The 19034-nt window shown below is 44.8% G+C and overlaps 2 protein-coding genes across 4 annotated transcripts; one reads left to right on the top strand and one right to left on the bottom strand.

Annotated features, from left to right (window-relative positions):
* The first annotated feature begins 340 nt into the window (after positions 1–340).
* Positions 341–6738, top strand: CCNDBP1 (cyclin D1 binding protein 1). Its single transcript, XM_009279545.2, has 10 exons — positions 341–386; positions 632–711; positions 1359–1440; positions 1904–2000; positions 3215–3288; positions 3594–3670; positions 4165–4418; positions 4833–4893; positions 5905–5951; positions 6335–6738. The coding sequence occupies exons 1-10, from the start codon at positions 341–343 to the stop codon at positions 6441–6443; spliced, it is 927 nt and encodes a 308-aa protein (XP_009277820.1). The 3' UTR covers positions 6444–6738.
* Positions 6739–7215: 477 nt separating this feature from the next.
* On the bottom strand, positions 7216–17834 carry LOC103899099 (erythrocyte membrane protein band 4.2). 3 transcript variants are annotated; one of them, XM_009279506.2, is made up of 13 exons: positions 17364–17834; positions 15245–15430; positions 14313–14543; positions 13589–13707; positions 12749–12871; positions 12168–12345; positions 11647–11785; positions 11171–11274; positions 10612–10854; positions 9446–9766; positions 8978–9138; positions 8411–8544; positions 7216–7482 (listed from the first exon to the last, which is right to left on the bottom strand). In XM_009279506.2, the coding sequence occupies exons 1-13, from the start codon at positions 17371–17373 to the stop codon at positions 7332–7334; spliced, it is 2100 nt and encodes a 699-aa protein (XP_009277781.1). In that variant the 5' UTR covers positions 17374–17834; the 3' UTR covers positions 7216–7331. The 3 variants fall into 3 exon arrangements, with proteins under 3 accessions (XP_009277781.1, XP_019327693.1, XP_009277783.1); XM_009279508.2 differs by having other exon boundaries at positions 7419–8240; XM_019472148.1 differs by lacking the exon at positions 8978–9138 and having other exon boundaries at positions 7361–7482.
* Positions 17835–19034: the final 1200 nt, after the last annotated feature.

The raw sequence follows: 19034 nt of genomic DNA, 5'->3' as shown, positions 1-19034 counted from the left end.
CGGGTGGGGGAGCGGGCTGGCGGCGGGCCGCGTGCGGGGTCGACTGGCGCTGGGCCGCACTGTAGGTGCCGGGCTGGGTCAGGACCGGGCCGCGGGGCGGGCCAGGGCGGACGCTTTGGGCTGCGGCGTAGGCGGGTATCTGCGGTACCGGTGCGTGGCAGGGTTCCGACTTGCAAGCGAGATCCCCGGCAGGCCTCCAGCCAGGGCTTCTGCACTTGCCCTCCACTCCAGGGTGTTGGCATTGGCAAAGCCTCAGCCAGTATCGAACAGTTGTCACAACTCGATTTTTAAGGCTTTCAGTCTCTGTTAAAACCTCCCAGCAGATCCTGGTGAAGGTGTCATGGACCAGGACACAAAATGTTGTTGTGGCTATCACTACCAGCTACGTAAAAAAAACGGAAGAAAAGCAGACGTAGGACACATGCAACATGCAGGGCACAAATACACCATGGAATTTTTCTTCTTCTGTAGTGGGATTAAGTTTATGTCTTTGTATTGCCTGGAAGGAAGAAATGGTAATCAGGCAGTAGGGCAAAGCAGCATCAGAGATGTTGCTCATCTAGCTGCTTTGTTCTTTTATCTGTTACCCGAGTTACTTTCCATTGTTTTGCTTCCATTGAATCCTTTCTAGGTCAGACATTCAAAGTAACGTCACAGGAAGCTACAAAGCTGAGTCTGGCATTCTCAAGGCCTCCACTGACTTCTGCAGAGGTGAGTGAAAGCCCCCACAGACTGTGAAATTGCAGTGTGTGTGACAAGTTTCAGGTATCTCTTGGTTCACTTGACTAAAACAAAGTCATTTGGTTCAGCACAAACAAGGGATGTCAGTATGGGCTATGCATTGTAGTGTATTGATCCAATTCAAGAATTGCCCAGAGAACTAATTTCTGTAAGTTAGGGAGACATACCAAAGAGAAGTATTCTTACATTCTTTTCTTTAACATCTACAGCTGGTTGCTGATAGAGACAGGATTTTGGGCAATACAGACCTTAGATCTAACAAAGAATACGCAATATTTTTGCTGTTAATTGAGAGAAGTTTATCACACCTGTGTTTGGAGGAGAAAAAAAAAGACCTTCAGTTCAGAATAGTGATCTAAGCCACTTCTTCCTCTCTGATGCATGATCACCACACCAGGGCATGTTTTGTTGCCAAATCATGAGGCGGCTTATGATGTATACAGCTTGCTTACTGTATTTTCTGGTTGTGCTGTATTTGTTTCTCAAGCAAGATGGCCATTACTATGCTTCCCTTTTTTTCAAGGCAATCTGAATGTAAGTGATTGCTTGTGAGACTTTCTAAATGCGGTGCAGCTATGCACTACTCACGGTTGATCCTTTTGCCTATCCATTTTCAGGATTGCCGGAAGCTGAGTGAAGATGTCCAAAATGCCATCCTTGCGGTTGCCACAGTGTACTACTGGCTCCCTAAGGGCCAAGGTGAGATAGTGACAGTAGGGCAGTCACCACTATATAGGGTGGTGGTTCTTTCACCACTATATAAAGAAACACAGTATTTCAGAGCCTAATATGAGATCTGGCATCTGCAGGAAAGCAAGTTATCATGAGCAGGTAGTCCCATTATCAGCTATTCTGTAGACTCGCAACACGTTTATGAGTGAACCACTTGTCTGTCTATTCCTGCAGATTTCCATCTGTGAAAGAGTGATAATGTAGGAAGTTGTATAGTTGATTGAGTATTCATATTTATAAAGTGTTGAGATCCTTGTCCGAAGTCCTTTTGGAACTGGGAAACATGTTGCTTCCTTCAAAATACTTGTAACTTAATTTATACAGTGTATATCCACACAAACAGAGCAGTCTGTATGTTCATCTTTGGCAGTTGCTTTCTGTCGGTGCTGACTTTGTGGCAACTTTCTTGCTCTTTCTCAATCTCAACCAGGTACTACTCTTCGGAAGATGGTACGAGATGCTACCACTGAAGTAGTGGAAGGAATGATCCAACTCACAGAAACAATTCTCAGTGCTCCATTGGAGAGGTAGTAATTTTCCAGAAAAAAAGGAAGAAAAATTTCCAAGTATACTTGTTAGGAAGCAGCAAGTGCAGACTGCTTCCTAAGGGAAGGGAGGAGGCAGAAGCAGAGCATTGTTATGAGGCAGGAAGAGGCAGTGGCCTCATCAGCAAAGGCCCTGTCCCCCAGTACCTGAGTGAGCAGAGCAGTGCTGGTGAGGGTAGTGAGGTTCAGCTGAGAGTCCAGATCATCGCCTGTAGCGATGAGGTCAAGCTGGAAAGTCAGGCCAGCAAGTCAGGATCAGAGTCAGGTCCAGAGAGAGTAACCAGCATCAGACACCTTCCAGAGATTGCCCAGCATGTCCGTTACAATGAGTTGGATCTCAGATCAAGGCAAGTAGGTCAAATCAGTGGGTCAGGATCCAGGTCTGAATCAAGGGGGTATGAGACTGGGTGCAGACATAACTGCTACACAGCCGTGATGTAGCACAAACAGGGCCCAGTGAAAGAACCTCAGGGTAAAAGCATCTCCTAGGGTAAGGAAGGGCTGGCCCTCGCTTCTAGCTTTCTTCACAATACCTCCTATCAGCAAAGGAGCTGACCTTGTACTTAGCCAACTAAACTTTTCAACTAAGCCAACTAAACTCCTAGGAGGGTGGGATACACTCAAGGCCCTGACAGTACCCTCTTGTCCCAGTGACTGAGTCAGGTACGTTTGCCTACATGGAGAATAGATTTTCATCCTGTCTGTGGCAAGGAAAGATGCTGGGAGGAGGATTCCCATGAAGGTGCTGGATAGCATTTGCACTGTTTGGCTGTTTTTGCCCTTGGAGTGAACAGTCACATGCAATGATTGCGCAACTTCATAAAGCTAGTTATTGGACTGCTATGGACCACTTCCTGTCTTCACGGATTACATGCCACTGCCCTTAGGCAGAGGTCATCAACCCATAATACAGACATCTGATTTGCATAGATTCTGAAAGATAAATAATATGCATAAGCACCTTGAGAGGCCTTTTAAAGAGGCTCCTGCTTCTTGTTCCAACAGATCATTAAACTCAGTAGGAGCCAGCACTTCTTGCTTTACACAGACATGAGATACTAGTGACAAGCTGGTTGGTGACATCTTTCCAGCAGAGCTTCTGCTAGTGTGCATCATCTTTGGTGCAGAAAATAAAAACACAGTCTAGCAGAGTGGTGTTATTGAGTCTAACCTGGGGGGGCTTTGTTTTGTTTCAGCTTGTCTCAGGAACAGCTTATATCAACTGGTGGTGTGTGGGAGGCATGTGAGCAAGTGTCCAACCTGCCACGAGGTGAGTACTGTGTATGCAGAACAACAGAACTAGGATGTGTTGTCTTGGAACATCAATAGCCCTTGCAAGGGGCATTCTAGTTAGTACAATGAAGGCTCACTCGTTCTGCAAAACCCGACTGTTTTGAAATGTATAAGCTTGGAAGCCAGGCCAGATTCTTTGCATAGCAACAATGCAGCTCTGAACTCTGCAAAAAGTTTGATCCTATAATCTCAAGATCTAATGATTGCAAACCTAGATGAACGTTGTTGCAAGCTGATTTGAATCAGTGCAGTGCCACGGTTTTCATCCTTTTGCTTTTGCAGATAACCAGGCAGCAGTTGCGTCAGCTCTGGCTGCATGTCTAGGTGTGGTCAAGGATGCTCTGGAGGAGATGGAACATGTAAGGAAGCCCCTAAGCCTTTGAAGAACCTGCAGTGATGGATTGCAGTGATGGTTCAGTGATGGAACACAGGGATTGTTTTATATACAGGCTTTGATTTAAATTTGTTCTGATATGACCTAGATTATTGTATTATGCCTGGATCTTAATGAGTTTTTAAACTCAAGCCTGGTTTACTTTACATAAGGTTTCCATAAAGTGATGTCCTGAACTGCAGGGGGAGTGGGGTGGGGCGGTGGGGTGGTTTAGGTGGATGTAAGAATGGCACTATTTGCCAGGTTCTTGCTGTTTGCTCTGTTGAATTGGAGTGGGGGATTAGTTTTTCTTAATCCAGTCCTGCTAGGATTAACAGAATCTGGCAACTGAGATGCTGGTTGGAGAGAGATTGCTCCATAAATTATTTGTATGATTTCTAGATAATGTTTTTCCTTTCCTTCTGGGTGTTGCTGGAATTGATGTTAGGCTCTGGGTTTTCAGTGCATCTGTATTCTCAGGCTCTGGTGGAAGGGCAAGATCCCTACAGTGACATCATGGAAGATGAAGAGCTGGGCTTTCGAGGCAACAGAGATACATATTGGTCAGAAGCTGACCGGAAGCTACTTAGCTCCTGCATGGGATTAATGAAGGCCTCTAAAGCTTGCCTGAAGAAGGTCTTGGGTGTAGTGAAGGCTTATGGCAAAGCTGATTCTCCAGAGCAGATCGCTCAGCTGGATGATCTTGCAGACATTGCTAATGAGATCAGTCCAAGGTAAGCAGGTCTGTCCCCATGCCACTTTTTGCTCCAGAGCAGTCCCTGTCTTTCTTGAGGTCTAGAGAATGGATTAGGAAAACTTTTATGATATTGAAGCTGTGAGCAGGTGGTGGAAGTAGGTGTGGTGGGAGGACTATGATGGCATATGCTGTTGAGAGTTGTGCAAGTTAGGAGAGGAACATACGTTGCAGCTTGGGGTGGAGCTGTGGCCATGTCTCACTGTAAGGTGAGAGTGGCACACAGATGTCTGAGAAGGCAGTGAGAAGCATCCCATGGGTATGACTGATGTTGTCTCCTTGTCATGCACTGCTGTTCCTGACTTACATTCAGGGTGAGTGTAGGCTTTGACCAGGATCCACGAGTTGTGCTATCAGGACCTTTCTTCCATTGCTCCCCTCTCTTCTATTCTAGTGTTGATGAGCTGGCACTGAGCATGTATCCACCTATGAACCAGTTGGCTGTGCGACTCAATGTAAGTATCTGCAGCCTGCATGCAGGTCTACTCACTTGGCCGTAGAGAAGGGGAAGAAATGGAATTGGAGGGATTAGCTGACTGTCAGGGAGAGGTGGGTGTTAGTGACTGTCTCAGTAACAAGTTCTTAGGGATGAAGAGTCCCCTTTGGTTCTTGCACACTTCGCTTCCTTCACGTGGAAATGCATTCCTCATCTTTACTTCTTCAGAGAAGAGCATGGCCACTTGAGCTTTGGCTCTGAACCATAATCCATAGAGACGTCCAATGACTACCTCAGGAAAGTGAGGCCTAAGGCTGCCGATGTATTGCATGTCTACTTTTTTACTTGGGTAATGTAGACTTGCTCAAATAAAGTTATCTAAATTAAAAATATAAATTAAAAATTCTCACAGTGAGTGTGGTTAAGCTACTGAAACAAGCTGGTCAGAGAAGCAGTGGAATCTCCATCTTTGGCAATATTCAAAACTTGACTGGGCAAGGCTCTGAGCAACCTGACTGAACTTTGAGGTAGGCCTTGCTTTGAGCAGGAGGTTGTACTATATGACTTCCAGGGGTCCCTTGCATCATAAATTAAGTACGTATCTTCCCATATCTGAGATTTTTTTATTCTTAAATCTGGTTTCATGCCTTTGGCCAGTGGCTTGATTTTTTTGGCATAAAAAAGACAGTATTGCTTTATATCAAATTGCATTACAGTCAGTCACTTGTAACTTCATGCCTTAATATGTTACAATTTCTAATAGGCTTACCTTTTTAAAGAAGAAAGCATTTTAATGTATGCTTTAATAAACAGCCTGTCTTTATTTTCACCTGTCCCAGCCAGCAGTAGGTTGGGAGACACTCCCAGCATGACAGTGATAGATAAGATACCTTCTGCATCAGGATCTGTGGCAGTTTTACTCATTCTTGGCTGTGTTGGGCATTCCTGCACCCCCCTTTCTTTTCCAGTACTGCTGAGCCCCTTTTTTTCTGTGTTTGGCTTACTTTATTTCCTTTTTGTTTCTTTCTAGGCTGCTAAGTTGGCCTCGGTATTAAAGAAGGTCTTAGAGATTACAAAGTGAGTATGAGTTACAGTTTTAGAAGTGTGTGTTCCCTGCTAAGAAGGTTGATCTCTTTCTGCCTCCTGTCAAAGATGAACTCATTTCTAGACAGTAAATGCTGGCATTTTGGAATAATTATGATATCCAGCCACAAAGGGATGGGAGTAAGAAAAGGATGGTAGGGATGAAAGTGGTTCCCACTGAAGACACACATATATGTGTTAAGGTTTGGGACTAGAGACTTGGATGTGGGTTATTCCTTGCTCAAAGCACTCTGGAGCTATAGCAGTCCTGTTTTAATGCTGTGGTAATTCAGCACTTCACAATACACGTGTTGTCTGGATGCATAGGTGTAAGACACCCAGGAGGCTTTCCTAATGAATTTCCTCCACTTTTGCAGGACAAGCCATGTATGTCCACCATCAGAGGAAGGCTGGGTGCAGTTTCTATCTGGTGCAGTAGATCACAACATGAACAAAATCAAGAACTTCACACAGGGTCAACTTTAGCTCTTCCATGTCTACATATGTTGCTGCCACTGGCTCTGGCATATGCTTTTCCAGTGAATCTCGCTGTTCTCCAGCTAGTGGGAGAATGATGAGAACGATGTTTTTAGGAGAGAACTTTACTGCCACTTGGTAAAACTTTCCCAGGAAGTTGCTCTTTGCCATTGCAGAAGGTGTCGTTTTGCTTGGATTCCTGGGATGGTACAGTGCTGCATCTTAATGCTGTGAATGTGCCCCATTCTTCAGACATTACAACTACTATGGGGTTCAAAGAACAATAAAATATTGCTAGATTTGCATGAGTGGCTTTATCTGTTTTCAGGTGGCAGAGGATATATACAGAAGGAAAGGGTCTTGCTTCTTTTGCAGGCAGCCCAATGAACCATTAAAAAATATGCAGCACTGCTGCTATTTCCTGTCTAGCCTTAGGGAAGAGTGAAGTATCTTTCTCTTCTCTATTTCCTCAGAAAGCAGTAGAAAATATTATTTACTACTTTACCAACATCAAGGATCTGTAGGGGGATAAGAGTATATCTCTAGAGAAATGCTACATCTATCATCACTTTAAAGTTCTAGGATATCCTTTTTTTGCCACGGGTAGGGAAAAATGACTAAGCAGTGGTGGGTTCAGCACATATGCATGGTGAGAAATGCAGCATCTGCTTGAGCATTTAGCCCATCTTTGTCACAGTAAGGTTCAACTTACAAAACTGGAGAGTGGGCATAGTGGCAGATGGGAGAGAGTTGAGTTTGTACAAATAATCAAAGTCAGACATGGTTTTAAATATAACTTTAATTAAACTGTTAACATCTATGCTTGCCTAAGTTCAGGGCACAGATCACGATCACTCTTTTCTAAACAGGACAGCAAGACCTGTTCTAAGTTGGGCATCAGGCAGCTGCAATGTCGATAGTTTTGTAGCTCTTCAGGTTCTGGAGTTGAAGGCAGGTAAGATGTGCAGTGAGTCTTCTGGGCCCTGCTTGGGTGGGGGTGAATGGGATTTGCAGCTGTTGAATGCTTTTAGGTTGCACAGAGCCCAGCCTGAAAGGCAAGAGGGATTATACAGGAAGCATACCTCTTTGTATTTCTAGTTCCAAGGGCCCAGGAGGTGCATTTGCTAGACAGGAGTGTGGTGCCAAAAAAAGGAAAGAAAAAAAAATAGAAGGCAGCTAGCAGTTATCTAAACTACCACAATGGAATTGTGATCTGACAGTAGTTTGGGAGGGATATGTGACAGGAGGGTTGAACTCCCCACGGAGGCATCTAAGGTTACTTTGTCCTAATGCAGCTTCTTGAGAGAAATGGGTTGGATTTTTTTTTCATGTGAAGGAAAGCATGCTTTTTTGGATAACTCTTGGCTAAGCCAGGTTTGCCTGGTTCTTTAGTAGGGAAGGGAAAGACACTGTTGAAATTGTACACAGGGACTGTCTTTATTGCTGACAGTGGGTAATGGGTGGAAAGATACGTCACAAACAGTATAGTTTTACCCCACTTATGGATGTTCAAGTGGCTAGCTAAAAAGCAATTGATTTCTCAACAGCAAATAATTTCTAAATTTCATAGCTCATTTCAGTGACCTATAACTGTTGTCTTATTTAATGTGTATTTCTGCCTAAGTCTTGTGGTACTTCTGTTGTTACCCTTTTTGTTGACAGAGGACTTTCCTTCTGCTGTCTAGGCCTTTGGGGTTGAAGCTTTCGCACAAATGTCATACTGGCTTCAACTTATGTATTACACATCTGTTGAAAGTTCTGTTATCCAGCTTTTTTCCTTTTCAGTGTGAAAATCTTCTGTATTATCTGTAAATAAAGGACGGGATGCCTGGGGCTTTCACGCTGTAGCAGTCTCTTCCTGCCATGTTGGTGCCCGCTTATTTTGGGGGACAGCCTTTCCTGTGCAAGGGTTTCTCTAGCTTGTATTGTGTCTCTTTTTCCATTTACCATTCTTAGATCAATCAGTTTGCACTTACTTGTACTTCCTTTGTCTGTAAATGAGCCCTCGCCCTGCAACCATGATCACACACTTCTCCAAGGGTTCGGTGAGAGGGTTCAGGAGGCTGATCTTTGCTGTGCTTGGCTGATACTGTACCACATTTTCTGGAAACTGTTGAAAAAAGGAAATGAGCTGAAACTGAGAGAAGGAAAGAGATTCTTCTATGATTAAAGGGAGATAAATGATTTTTTTGGTGCCAGAGGTCTCAGCCTGAGCTGCCAGTTGCCAGAAGAGGCAAAGTCCAGCTTACTTTCTTCTCAACTAGTCTTCTGCTGTAGTTTCCTCCTGCAGCCTCTGATTTCCAGACTGGTGAGCGAGTTAGGAGTCATCAGGATTTCCTTACGCTCAAATATAGACAAGGTAGAAGTGGCAGTACTGTATACAACAGTGTGGCACAACTTACCTTTCCCAAACTGATGTCTCAGTGCTGTGAAAGAACACAGCATGAGAAGAGCCACTCAATCCAGCAGAATTTTTTTGCTGCTTATGACTATGAAAGCTGTTTTCTCACTACTGCAGTAACAGAATAATAGACCAATCTAACCTCAATAGTGAGGGAGGGATGACAAATGCTGATCTCTTCCTGTGCAAAGTATATGTAGAAGGAGTCCTCGTCTCTCAGCATGGCAGTCAGCCTAAGCAGATGGTTCTCTCCCAACTCTTTTCTGTACCGTGAGTAAGGCACAAAGACCTGCAGGTTGTTAGCTGGAATACAGAGTGGTGAAATACAGATGACAATGCAGATGAGTACAGTCTGGTCTTAGCCTGCATGGCACCTAGGAGTGTTTAGTGCCTGACATTGTACTAAAAGCTCAGCATTTAAAAGCTTAAGTGATCCCAGCTGGATTTGCAGATTCAAAATCTCTAAGGTGATGTCGCCAAAGTGTTTTATTTCAATCACCTACAATCAACTATTCAGCCAACCTTTTGTAAACTTAGGGCTAAGTGCATTTTTCCCCAAGTGAGAGGACTAGATATACTTTTCTAGCCATGCACCCAGTGGAGTCCTTACCTTCATTGCTTTTGAGGATAAAATGAAACTCTTCCTTCCAAAGTTGGGTAATGGGCACACCATTGTAGTGTAGAGACTGGGCCCCCACTACCAGATGAGTAGCCTTTTCTCTACCACTGTGGTTAAACACTGCAATGGAAAGCAGAATATCTTGTCCCAGTAGCAGAGAACTCTTCGACTGGAGGTGGATGAAAAGGTTAACTGGCTCTTCAAGGGCAGTAGGAATGGAGCTAGACTGTGTTTCACTCCTGCTACTGGTTGTCTCAAGTTTCTTTATCTTTCTGTAGGCTTTGTCAAGTACTTCTTTTTCCTGAAGAGAACCTGTCACAAAAAAGGGAGCATATATTTTAGTATTCTTTCCTGTTTACTAGTGTGAAGCAGTAAATGCAGAAGGGTGGTGTTGAATTATCCTGGCAGTACTGTAGATAACTGTTTCTAAGAGCACAGAGAGATATCCTGTTGTGCTTCTGGTTGGAGCAGTTTGAGAATTTCAGCTGACAGGACATTCATTGGATGTACCTGAAAGATACATCTACTTGGAAAGATTTGTCATAGTTTTTAAAGCACCTTGGTGCTAACATCTGTCAGAGTAAAAGAGGCAGTTGCCTCTTTAACTGTAGCTGTAGCTAGGGCACAGTACTATATTCTTTTGTGATGGACTGCAGCCAAGCAGACAACATACCACAGGCTAAGATGAGACGATAAGGTTGGGTCAGGGAAACAGTACCCAGTAATCGATTCTGAAGGGGGAGCTACTTTTTGAGGGAGGGATTTAGACAATATCTGGGAGCACAACAGTCCTTTTCAGACAGCTGGAGTCTGAAATATATCTATATATATTACAGGGGTAATGGGAGGTGAATGTACAGAGTGTACAGGTAACAGAAATCAGGAAAGAAGGTTTTCCAGACAGGAGAGTGCCTGGTGAAGAAAGGCCTGGCCTTCTAGAGAGCTGGTTAATGTAATTAAGCAGGATGACATCTGGGGTATGACATGTGCTTTGGTTCTGTAGACAGCAAGAGTAAGGTGTTCTTGTGCCATTCAGGAAAGAGAAGTAGTGAGAAGTGGATGACCCTAATGCTCTGGTATGGCTCTGCTCTGTAGTCTTTTACTCTTCACTTGTAACACTGGCAGGGAATGTGCTCAGGCACTTGCCTACCCTGTACCTTCAGGATACTTGTAGTTGTGTGTGATATCCTCACAGCGTTCACTGCCCACACTCTTGGTGCTGATGTTGTTGCCAGTGTACTTTGTGTCACCGAGAGCTGGCTTGAGGGTGTCATCTGCTTTTTGTATCCAGACCTGGCACTTGGCATTGATGGCAGCAAAGAAGTAGCAGACATCATAATCAACTTCTGTGTCCCCTTCCTTGATGGCTTGAACAGGGGCTGGCCCACAGAAGGATGGACCTGAAGAGAAAATGTGGCCCAGTTAAGATTCAGATGCTTTACCAACTAGACCCATACCTAGTTTAGACCTATACTGGGAGTGGTGAAGAATCTAGTTGAGGAGGACATTAGGGAGCAGTGCTGTGATAGAGCTCTTAGAGCTACGCAAGCTGCACAAACCAAACATGAATGATGATTTTGTGCTTAATGTCAACAGGGTGAGTCCCTGTCCTTTTGCATCCTTCCATTGGAAGTTGGGGAAGGGAGGAATATTGAACTGCTTTATTTGCTCCCCGCTCCACTCCCCCCGCCCCCAAGCCCATCTTTGATATCTTACCTTTGCTTTTTTCCTGGCAGGTGGCATCCAGTGCCTGCCACCCGCTGTACTCTGGTAGCAAGTCCGCTCGAGCCATCCAGCATTCATTCCAAACGTGGAAGGTCCTGCAAGAGACAACATCATGTGCTTATACCAAGGGACTGAGCCCTGAGGTACAGTAAAATTTTAGCCAAATCACAGCCAAGTAATGCTCCTTTGAGAGAGCTCAGTGCATGTTGAAGAGAGCAGAGACCATGGTTTTTGACACAAGTGGAGTTTCTCCAACTGGACCAGGCTATCATTCTTCCTTTGTGGGCCCTAGTAATAGGGCACTCTTCAGTTTGGGTTGCGGCAATTTCTCAAGAACAGGTCATGTAGACAGGATCTCGGCTGAGCTGTCTCCTATCCACCTCCCTGCAGCTGTTTACCTCTTTCTTTCCCCCCTCATCACTTCCTAGATCCAGGTATTGTCTCAAATTCTTGCCATGTTTTCTTACCAGACACGGGCACTCTTGTCTTGTGTAAGCAGTGTCCCATCTTCATCATAATACTCATCCACACTCAGGCTGCCGTTAGTGTTGTGAGCCCACGTAAAGCCTGTGACCACTCTGGTAGGAATTCCCAGGCACCTCAGAACTGTGCAGAAAAGCGAGCTGTGAATCAGTTGTGCATCCTGCTCTAAGGATACCTCTGCTGATAGATGTAGAGCCTTTTCTGATGTTAGGCCTATTAGGAATGGCACCAGGCCTGCTGTTTGGACTTTGCAAGAGGCATTGCCCCCTCAGGAAATAAGCTATCATAGGTGCGTTCAGTGAATGGTGTGTACTGATACTCTTTTATCTCAAAGCTAGCGATGCTGAATGTTGATGAGGAAATTCTGAGGATCTGCCTCTCACCTAAAGATTAAAGGTTATGTTACTGGGATCTGTGTTAATCCAGGAATTTAGGCATATACTAGGGGTTCTGCAGACCAAATAAGGCTTTGCTCAACACAAAAGTCTTTGAACCACTACTGTACCTGAACACATGACTGCAGCTAACACCCAGCACTGCCCATAGCGGACAGGCTTGCATTGCATTGCAACCCACTGCCGGAGGATGGGGCTGCTTCCCAGCCACTTGGAAGGGGGTGTCCCGTTATAGTATTGCCCGGTCCCACATTCTGTCAGGATTCCTCTAAACTCATCGCAGTTCAGCTGCAGGGAAGGAGGAGAGAAAGATGGATTAAGGAATTGCCTCTCTTTGGTAGCTACACCTCATCCTGTTTGATGAAGCTACTCCCAAGGCAGATGAAACCAAAAGGATTTTTTGTGCAAAGCATGAAGGTCATGGCTGAGCAGAACAGGTGCCAACAGTCTCCCCTGAGATTTATTCAGTAAGTGTACTGTCACTGCTAGGAAACTGCTGCAGCATTACTTGTCTGCTGCAGGAATATCAGGAAGGGCTGGAGACAGGCAGGAGGTGTTGTTTGGAACAGCCCTGGGCAGGCTTCCTCTTTGGTCAGTAGGTTGCCATAAACTGGGATTGAGAAGATGCTAGCCTTCGCTCTGCATTTGGGTGTTCTCTGCTAGGGACAGGGCTGCTGTCTGCTCTCCTTACCATGGCAGCAACTGTGCGGCAGATGTGAATAGGGTTCTTGCGCTGAGTGTGATCCTTGTCTCGTTGATGGCGTTCACCTACATCCAGCAGTGTGAAGCAGATGTCAACAATATCCTGCTCAAACTGAAATAACAACACATCATTTCAGGAAATTTGGCCTGAACATTTTCTGGAGTCCCTGCAAAGGTTTGTAACTGTGCAGATTATTTCTCCCTTTCTGCTGATAGTCTTATATAAGTGGGCTGTGGAGGAGAGCTCCAGGCAGAGATTTGGAGGGGGAGCACAACATACTAAAGGCAGACCTACAGCTTTATTGAAGCAAGGTGGGAAATGCATTAGCATGATACCACATCCCCTGATTGAGGGAAATTGATGCTTTTCTGGGTTGGCACAGGGGTACTTTTGTGATCTGGTGGCACTAAAGTGGAAGAAAATCCCATTCTAATCCCTGGCTGTGACAGATGGCCTTGGGAAAATCGGAAGATCTACTTGTCCTCACTTTACCTGTAAAATAGAGACAGTATTAGTAAGCTCTGTTAAATGCTTTTATATCTGTTGATGAAAGGAAGGCACACAAAGCCCAGATATAGATCAATGCATTTCTTCATAGAGAACAGCCTGAGAAGGTAGCTAAAATTCCATATACTGGGTTGTGGGACTTCATACACAGGTCCCTGTTCTCCTGCACAGTCTTAGACAAAGACAGTGAGTGCAGAGAGCAAGTTCTTTCATCAAAGCCACAGTATGGAAATGGATAGCGTCCTGTACACACAGGAGATACGCATCCTTCCTCTGCTGGTGGCTGTAAAAGAGCACAGGCATATTGGACCTCTTGCTTACCTGGCTGAAGTCCCAGGGTTGTGTTAGGACTGTGTTTTCAGTCCCCCAGTAGATGACACCCTCTTGGTTTAAAATGTACTCCTGCCGCTGTGCCTCATTAGCCAAGAACACCTCATCATCTAGATTAGAGGGAAAAAAGCATCAGGAAAAAAGCATTCGTGGTCTCAGATGCACTTGTATCTTTCTCACATCAGCAGACTCCACTGCACTGCAGGGACTTTGGCAGTCCCTGGCATTCTACCCTGGAAAAATACCACAGATTCTGAATCAGACAGGAAAGAATTTCACTGTCATCTCTGTTTCCTTGTTCAAAAAGTTCCTCCAGACCTAGGCGATTGCACTAGCTAGCTCTTTTACTCTCCTGGCTGTTGACTTCTCTATTCCTAAGAAAGATACAGTGGCCTTAATCAGTCCGATTATAATCTTGACTCATCTTAAAATCTTCATTATAGGAAACACTTTATCAAATATTTTTCCTTTAGCAGGAGAACAGGGCTCTGGCAGTGGAGTACTCCAGGAACAAGGCAGAAGTGCTGAGGCAGGCAGCTTTGAGCTTTTATTAGCCCCTACCTCCTTCCTAAGGTGCTGTGAGGAGCAGGGCAGGAGTGGCGGGGAGCACTAGGTGAGTCAGCCTCAAACTCCATGGAGGCAGAGTGCCAGAGCTCAAAAGCTGTTTTTGTGAAGTGACTGATCCCAGCCTGCCTTTCTGTTTCTGACCACATACCTTGGCACCAGGGATTAAAGAGAAGGGTGAAGTTGCCCAGGAGATGGTAAGACTTGGAGGCATGTAAAAGCAGAGCATACTGGCCAATGGGAGCATTGGCAGGCGTGTTCACACAGATGGTCCAGAAGCATGGGTCCTGTTCTTCCAGTGCTGCGCTCCACTGCTTCTTGTCTCCCAGGCTGGAGATGGGAAATTCAGTCTGGGTTCCATCTGCTTTGGAAGGATGTGATCCTGCAGCCAAAGAGATCTGGTTGTGTCTATTCCAGACATGCATCCTCACCCCATGCAGATTGCAGGGACCTTGTCTATATCTGGAGCTATAGCTCTCCTTTCTTGTGAGAGAGTCTTACCCCTTTAGCAGCTTAATGCCTAGTGAATCTTCCTAAGGTTAGTATTGCACTCAGGCCTCTATGTTTGAAAGTGGGATGTGTATTTCATAGATTTGTAGAAACCTGGAACAGACAGAATGGTGCAGACCTGGTGCTCCTGGGATTCAGTGTTTTGTAACAAAAGTCACAGCCAAATGCTCAGATTATGGTAAAATAAGCTGGGCCTGAATGCTGCTGCCCTTCTCAGGTGTCTCACTAGAAAACACTCTGTAACAGAAAACACCTGTAACAGGCTAGCTAAGTTTGAACATTCCTAAACCAAAAGCCAGGAGAGAGAGGAGAGATCCTGTGAGTACTTTCAAGTCATAGAGTAGTGAACCTGCATTGGTTATTGTGCTGCAGTGTCTCTTCTGGAAAGAGATCTAGTTTTGACCCTGCAGTCCCAGCAGCAGGAGACCCTACGCTGCCTTAGATAAACAGTTCACTGGCCTCACTTCTACGTGTGGGCACCTCTGTCCAGCTCTGAAGATGGCTTTTGCCACCAGCTCTGTTCTTCAGGTGGGTGAAGGACCAGAGCTCCGATAGGTATGGTAATGATGTTACCTGTCTGTACTATGAGGAAGGTCCTCTTCAGCTGCTGCAGGTAGCTGTGTATTGGAGCTGAGAAGCTCACGGTGATAGTGAATGGCTGCCCCCGCCTCACCATAAGCCTTTCAGTGCTGATTTCTTCTGTGTGGTGGTTATTGTTGTTCATTGTGATCTTGAAATCACATTTTTTGATGCTCAGACCTGTAGTGTGAGAAGATACAGCATGAGTTTGGGGCTGTGAGCTACCCGCAGTCTGGCCCTGGGCCACATCCTGAGACACACAAACAGCTGATCATACGTTCCTCCACTCAGACAGTGCCCCCCTGCCTTTGAGACTTGCTGCCCAGTAACTGTAAGGGCCTTCACTCTGAGCTTGGTTGTTCTTGTGTCAAGTGGCTAATGAGCTGCCTTTGCTTATACCTTGGAATCATCAAGTGAACCAAGTGATTATGCAAAAGCTCCTTCCTGCCCAGGAAAGGACATGGAACAGACCTGAGCATTCAAATGATACAGATTTTATGGTTAGCACTGAGCATGCACTGTGACTACATTTGGAGTCTTACTCTGTACTCAAGGGCACTGATGGCACTCAAAGCAGCATCTCTCCACATCGATATGTGGTCGAAATTGTGCACAGGAGACAAGCAATTACACCCCACTTGCAAGATGGGTGCAAGCTTTTCCAGCAGTTACTGCACTATGTATGTCTGATATGCACCAAAGACCAGCAACTGGTGCAGACTTCACTGCTGGTTCGAATGCAATGTGGCTGTATAGTCCTGGAACTATGCTGGATCACAGCAAATCAAACACCTGTTGTTCCTTCTTTGCACCGCATTACTTGGCAATCTCACACCCAGAGCTGCAGGAGACAGAAGAGCTCCTCCTCCTCCTGTCTCCTACACATGCATTATACACATCGTGCATGCTTCTGTCCAGCACCAGAAGAAGAAAAAAATTGTCACAATTACAAGCACCCAATTCAGTGCTCAATGGCTGTGCTGTGATCATGTACTTGCGTTTTTCTTCTGGTTTTGGTGGTGGTGTGAATCTTTCCAGACTTCTTGCTGAGAAGCAGGTAACACCCTGGTTTGTCTCAGCCTTGGGATGATCCTGACCTCACGTATCTCTTCAGCTCCCAACTCACCACTGAGATCCTTGAACCTGTGGGTTGTAACTGCTGCCCCTTATATGACACATCCTGTCACCTACCTCCCCTTGCTGACCCAGGCTCCTCCCTTTGTTCCAGCTAAAAAAAAAAGTAATCCACAGAGCATTTCCCTGCTATCTAAAGCCATCGCTCCTGTGCTAAAGTCACAACTACTACTCTTTGCAGTTTTCATTGGTCTGCTCTTTCCTTATGTCTAACTTCCCTTGTCCTCTGCATTGATACCTTTCTTCTCCCATTGCTGTTGTTCCTTCTGTGTTTGTTGTGGGAGTCTCACTGGATTGTGTGCTTTGTTTCTTTTTTCCCGTATGAATTTTGTCAGGCGTTCCTTTCAGTGAACGATTCTGGTCTGGCTTTCAAATCCCTTTACAGCTGTCCCAGTTCACAGCCCTGCACCAGTTTAAGCTTTAGAGAGCCAGCTCTGACCTCATATATTTTCTTCTCTGTGATGAAGATGTCTGTTCTGGCTATCTTGTAGACTGGTGAGTCATATGCAGTCTGGCTCCCTCTCCTTCACATGACTTTTCATGGATCTTACTGTCAGTTTCTTCAAGGTTGCTTGGAACCTGGATCCTCTCCTTGCTCAAGTGGCTAAAACAGTCATCTCTGCTTTAGTTTTGTAGTCTGGCTTACCTCCCCCCACCCCCTGCTCCCCATCCCCTATGTTAAGGATAACTCTCTTGCCTTTACTTCCAAACTCTCACATGTCTGCCTTAGCTGCCTCTTACTGCTTCTCTCAAACTCCTCTTAGGTATTGATACCAGCTTTTGTTTGCTGTCCCCTTTTGTGCAGTCCTCCGTGCAAATTGAACTCCCTTAGCCTTTAGAGCACTTTCTTGGCTCCTGCCCTGTAAGAAGCTCACCTCTTCTACAAGCCTCATGAACACTGTCTTGGAGCAGGGACAGTTGCTTTTCCTGACAGAAAACTGGCAAATGCTTGGGACTAACCAAAGTGATTTTTGCTTACCTTGGCCCATGTCTAGTTCCCTGTACCGTGAAAGTCTTCAGCTCCTGCTTGTTCTGGTGGGCAATGGCTCCTTCCTTCAGCTTTCTTTAAAAATTATCCACTTGCGAAGTTGTTTGTTCGATTTCTTTATACAGGGTGGGACGTGATGTTGCCACCTCTCCTTCAGCTTATCGTGCTGGCCTGTTGTGCAGAAGTTGAGGACTCTCTTATCTCTCAGACCACACTGAAGAGACCCACAGAAAGGGGTGACTTTTCCTACCTACAGATGATGTTAAATTCCACAGCGGGATGTGAGGCCTTTAAAGACAGCCAGTGACAATTTCTTCAAAGAGCTGTGCATTAGGGACCCCAGAGTAGGAAATGCAAATCTTAACTTGGCTCTAAAAAATGCACAGAATGCACTTCAAATGTAAATGTTGAAGAGCTGCTCTCCCACATTGATGCTAAGCTACTTAGATCCTAAACCCTTCAAGGAGTAAAAAAAAAAAAAAAAAAGTCAATACATCCATTGCCATTGTGCCTAATTCAAAAAAGTGAAACCACTTCAAAATGAGGAAACTTGCTAAAAGCAACAACTAAAAATAGTAGAATTTCTGTAGCATAATGCAGACTATTTAAAAATACCACACTGGAGACTTGGACTAAATACATTCTTAAAGTTGGTGTAATATAAAAGGAAGGTCACTGCATTGATCCCTAAAGGAGTAAAAAAAAAAAAAAAAAGTCAATACATCCATTGCCATTGTGCCTAATTCAAAAAAGTGAAACCACTTCAAAATGAGGAAACTTGCTAAAAGCAACAACTAAAAATAGTAGAATTTCTGTAGCATAATGCAGACTATTTAAAAATACCACACTGGAGACTTGGACTAAATACATTCTTAAAGTTGGTGTAATATAAAAGGAAGGTCACTGCATTGATAAATAATTGGTCAAAAGACAGGAAATAAGACAGAAATAAACAGTTTTCACTGTGGTGTCAGTCACCAGTAGTTTTGCAGAAATCTATGATCTTCCACAAATTCATGAATAATTTGAGAAGCTGATAAAAAGACATGAGGTGGCAAAGCTTGCTCAGTTATTCTGAGTAGTAAAGATGAGGGAGGCAGCTTTGGAAAAGTTGTAGAGGAATCTGAAGATAGTGAATGACTAGGCCATAAAATAGCAAGTAGAGATCAGTGTAGGCACATATTCAATAGGAAAAAGGGTCCTGTATCTTACATAAGCAGTGATGCATTCAGAGGTAGTTGTAGCCATTCCAGAATGAGATTTGGGTTTATACTAGATAGCTGCTGCACAATACAGTCCAGTAAGCTTGGTGTTTTTCTTAGTATTTGCATATTAAACTTCACAATTGCTTGCTTATAAGCATCATTTAGGCTAAATACAAACTCTCTTCGTTTTAGTCATTTACAGCATAGCCTTAATTGTATAGATTCACCTTCAGAGAGTCGCAGAATGGCTGAGGTTGGAAGGGACCTCTGGAGGTCATCTTGTCCAACCCACTGCTCAAGTAGGGCCACCTGGAGCTGCTTGCCCAGGAGCATGTCCAGACAGCTTTGAGTATCTCCAAGGATGGAGACTCCGCAACCTCTCTAGATCATTTTACAATGTTGACAACAGACTGCACAGCGTGGTGCTTGCAGACAAGGAAAGATGCCCAAGCGACCA

The sequence above is a fragment of the Aptenodytes forsteri genome, unplaced genomic scaffold, assembly GCF_000699145.1.
Source record: "Aptenodytes forsteri isolate BGI_AS27 unplaced genomic scaffold, ASM69914v1 Scaffold483, whole genome shotgun sequence".
Classification (NCBI taxonomy): domain Eukaryota; kingdom Metazoa; phylum Chordata; class Aves; order Sphenisciformes; family Spheniscidae; genus Aptenodytes; species Aptenodytes forsteri.
The sequence above is the reverse complement of the archived record's forward strand: the minus strand, read 5'-3'. Positions and strand labels throughout refer to the sequence as shown.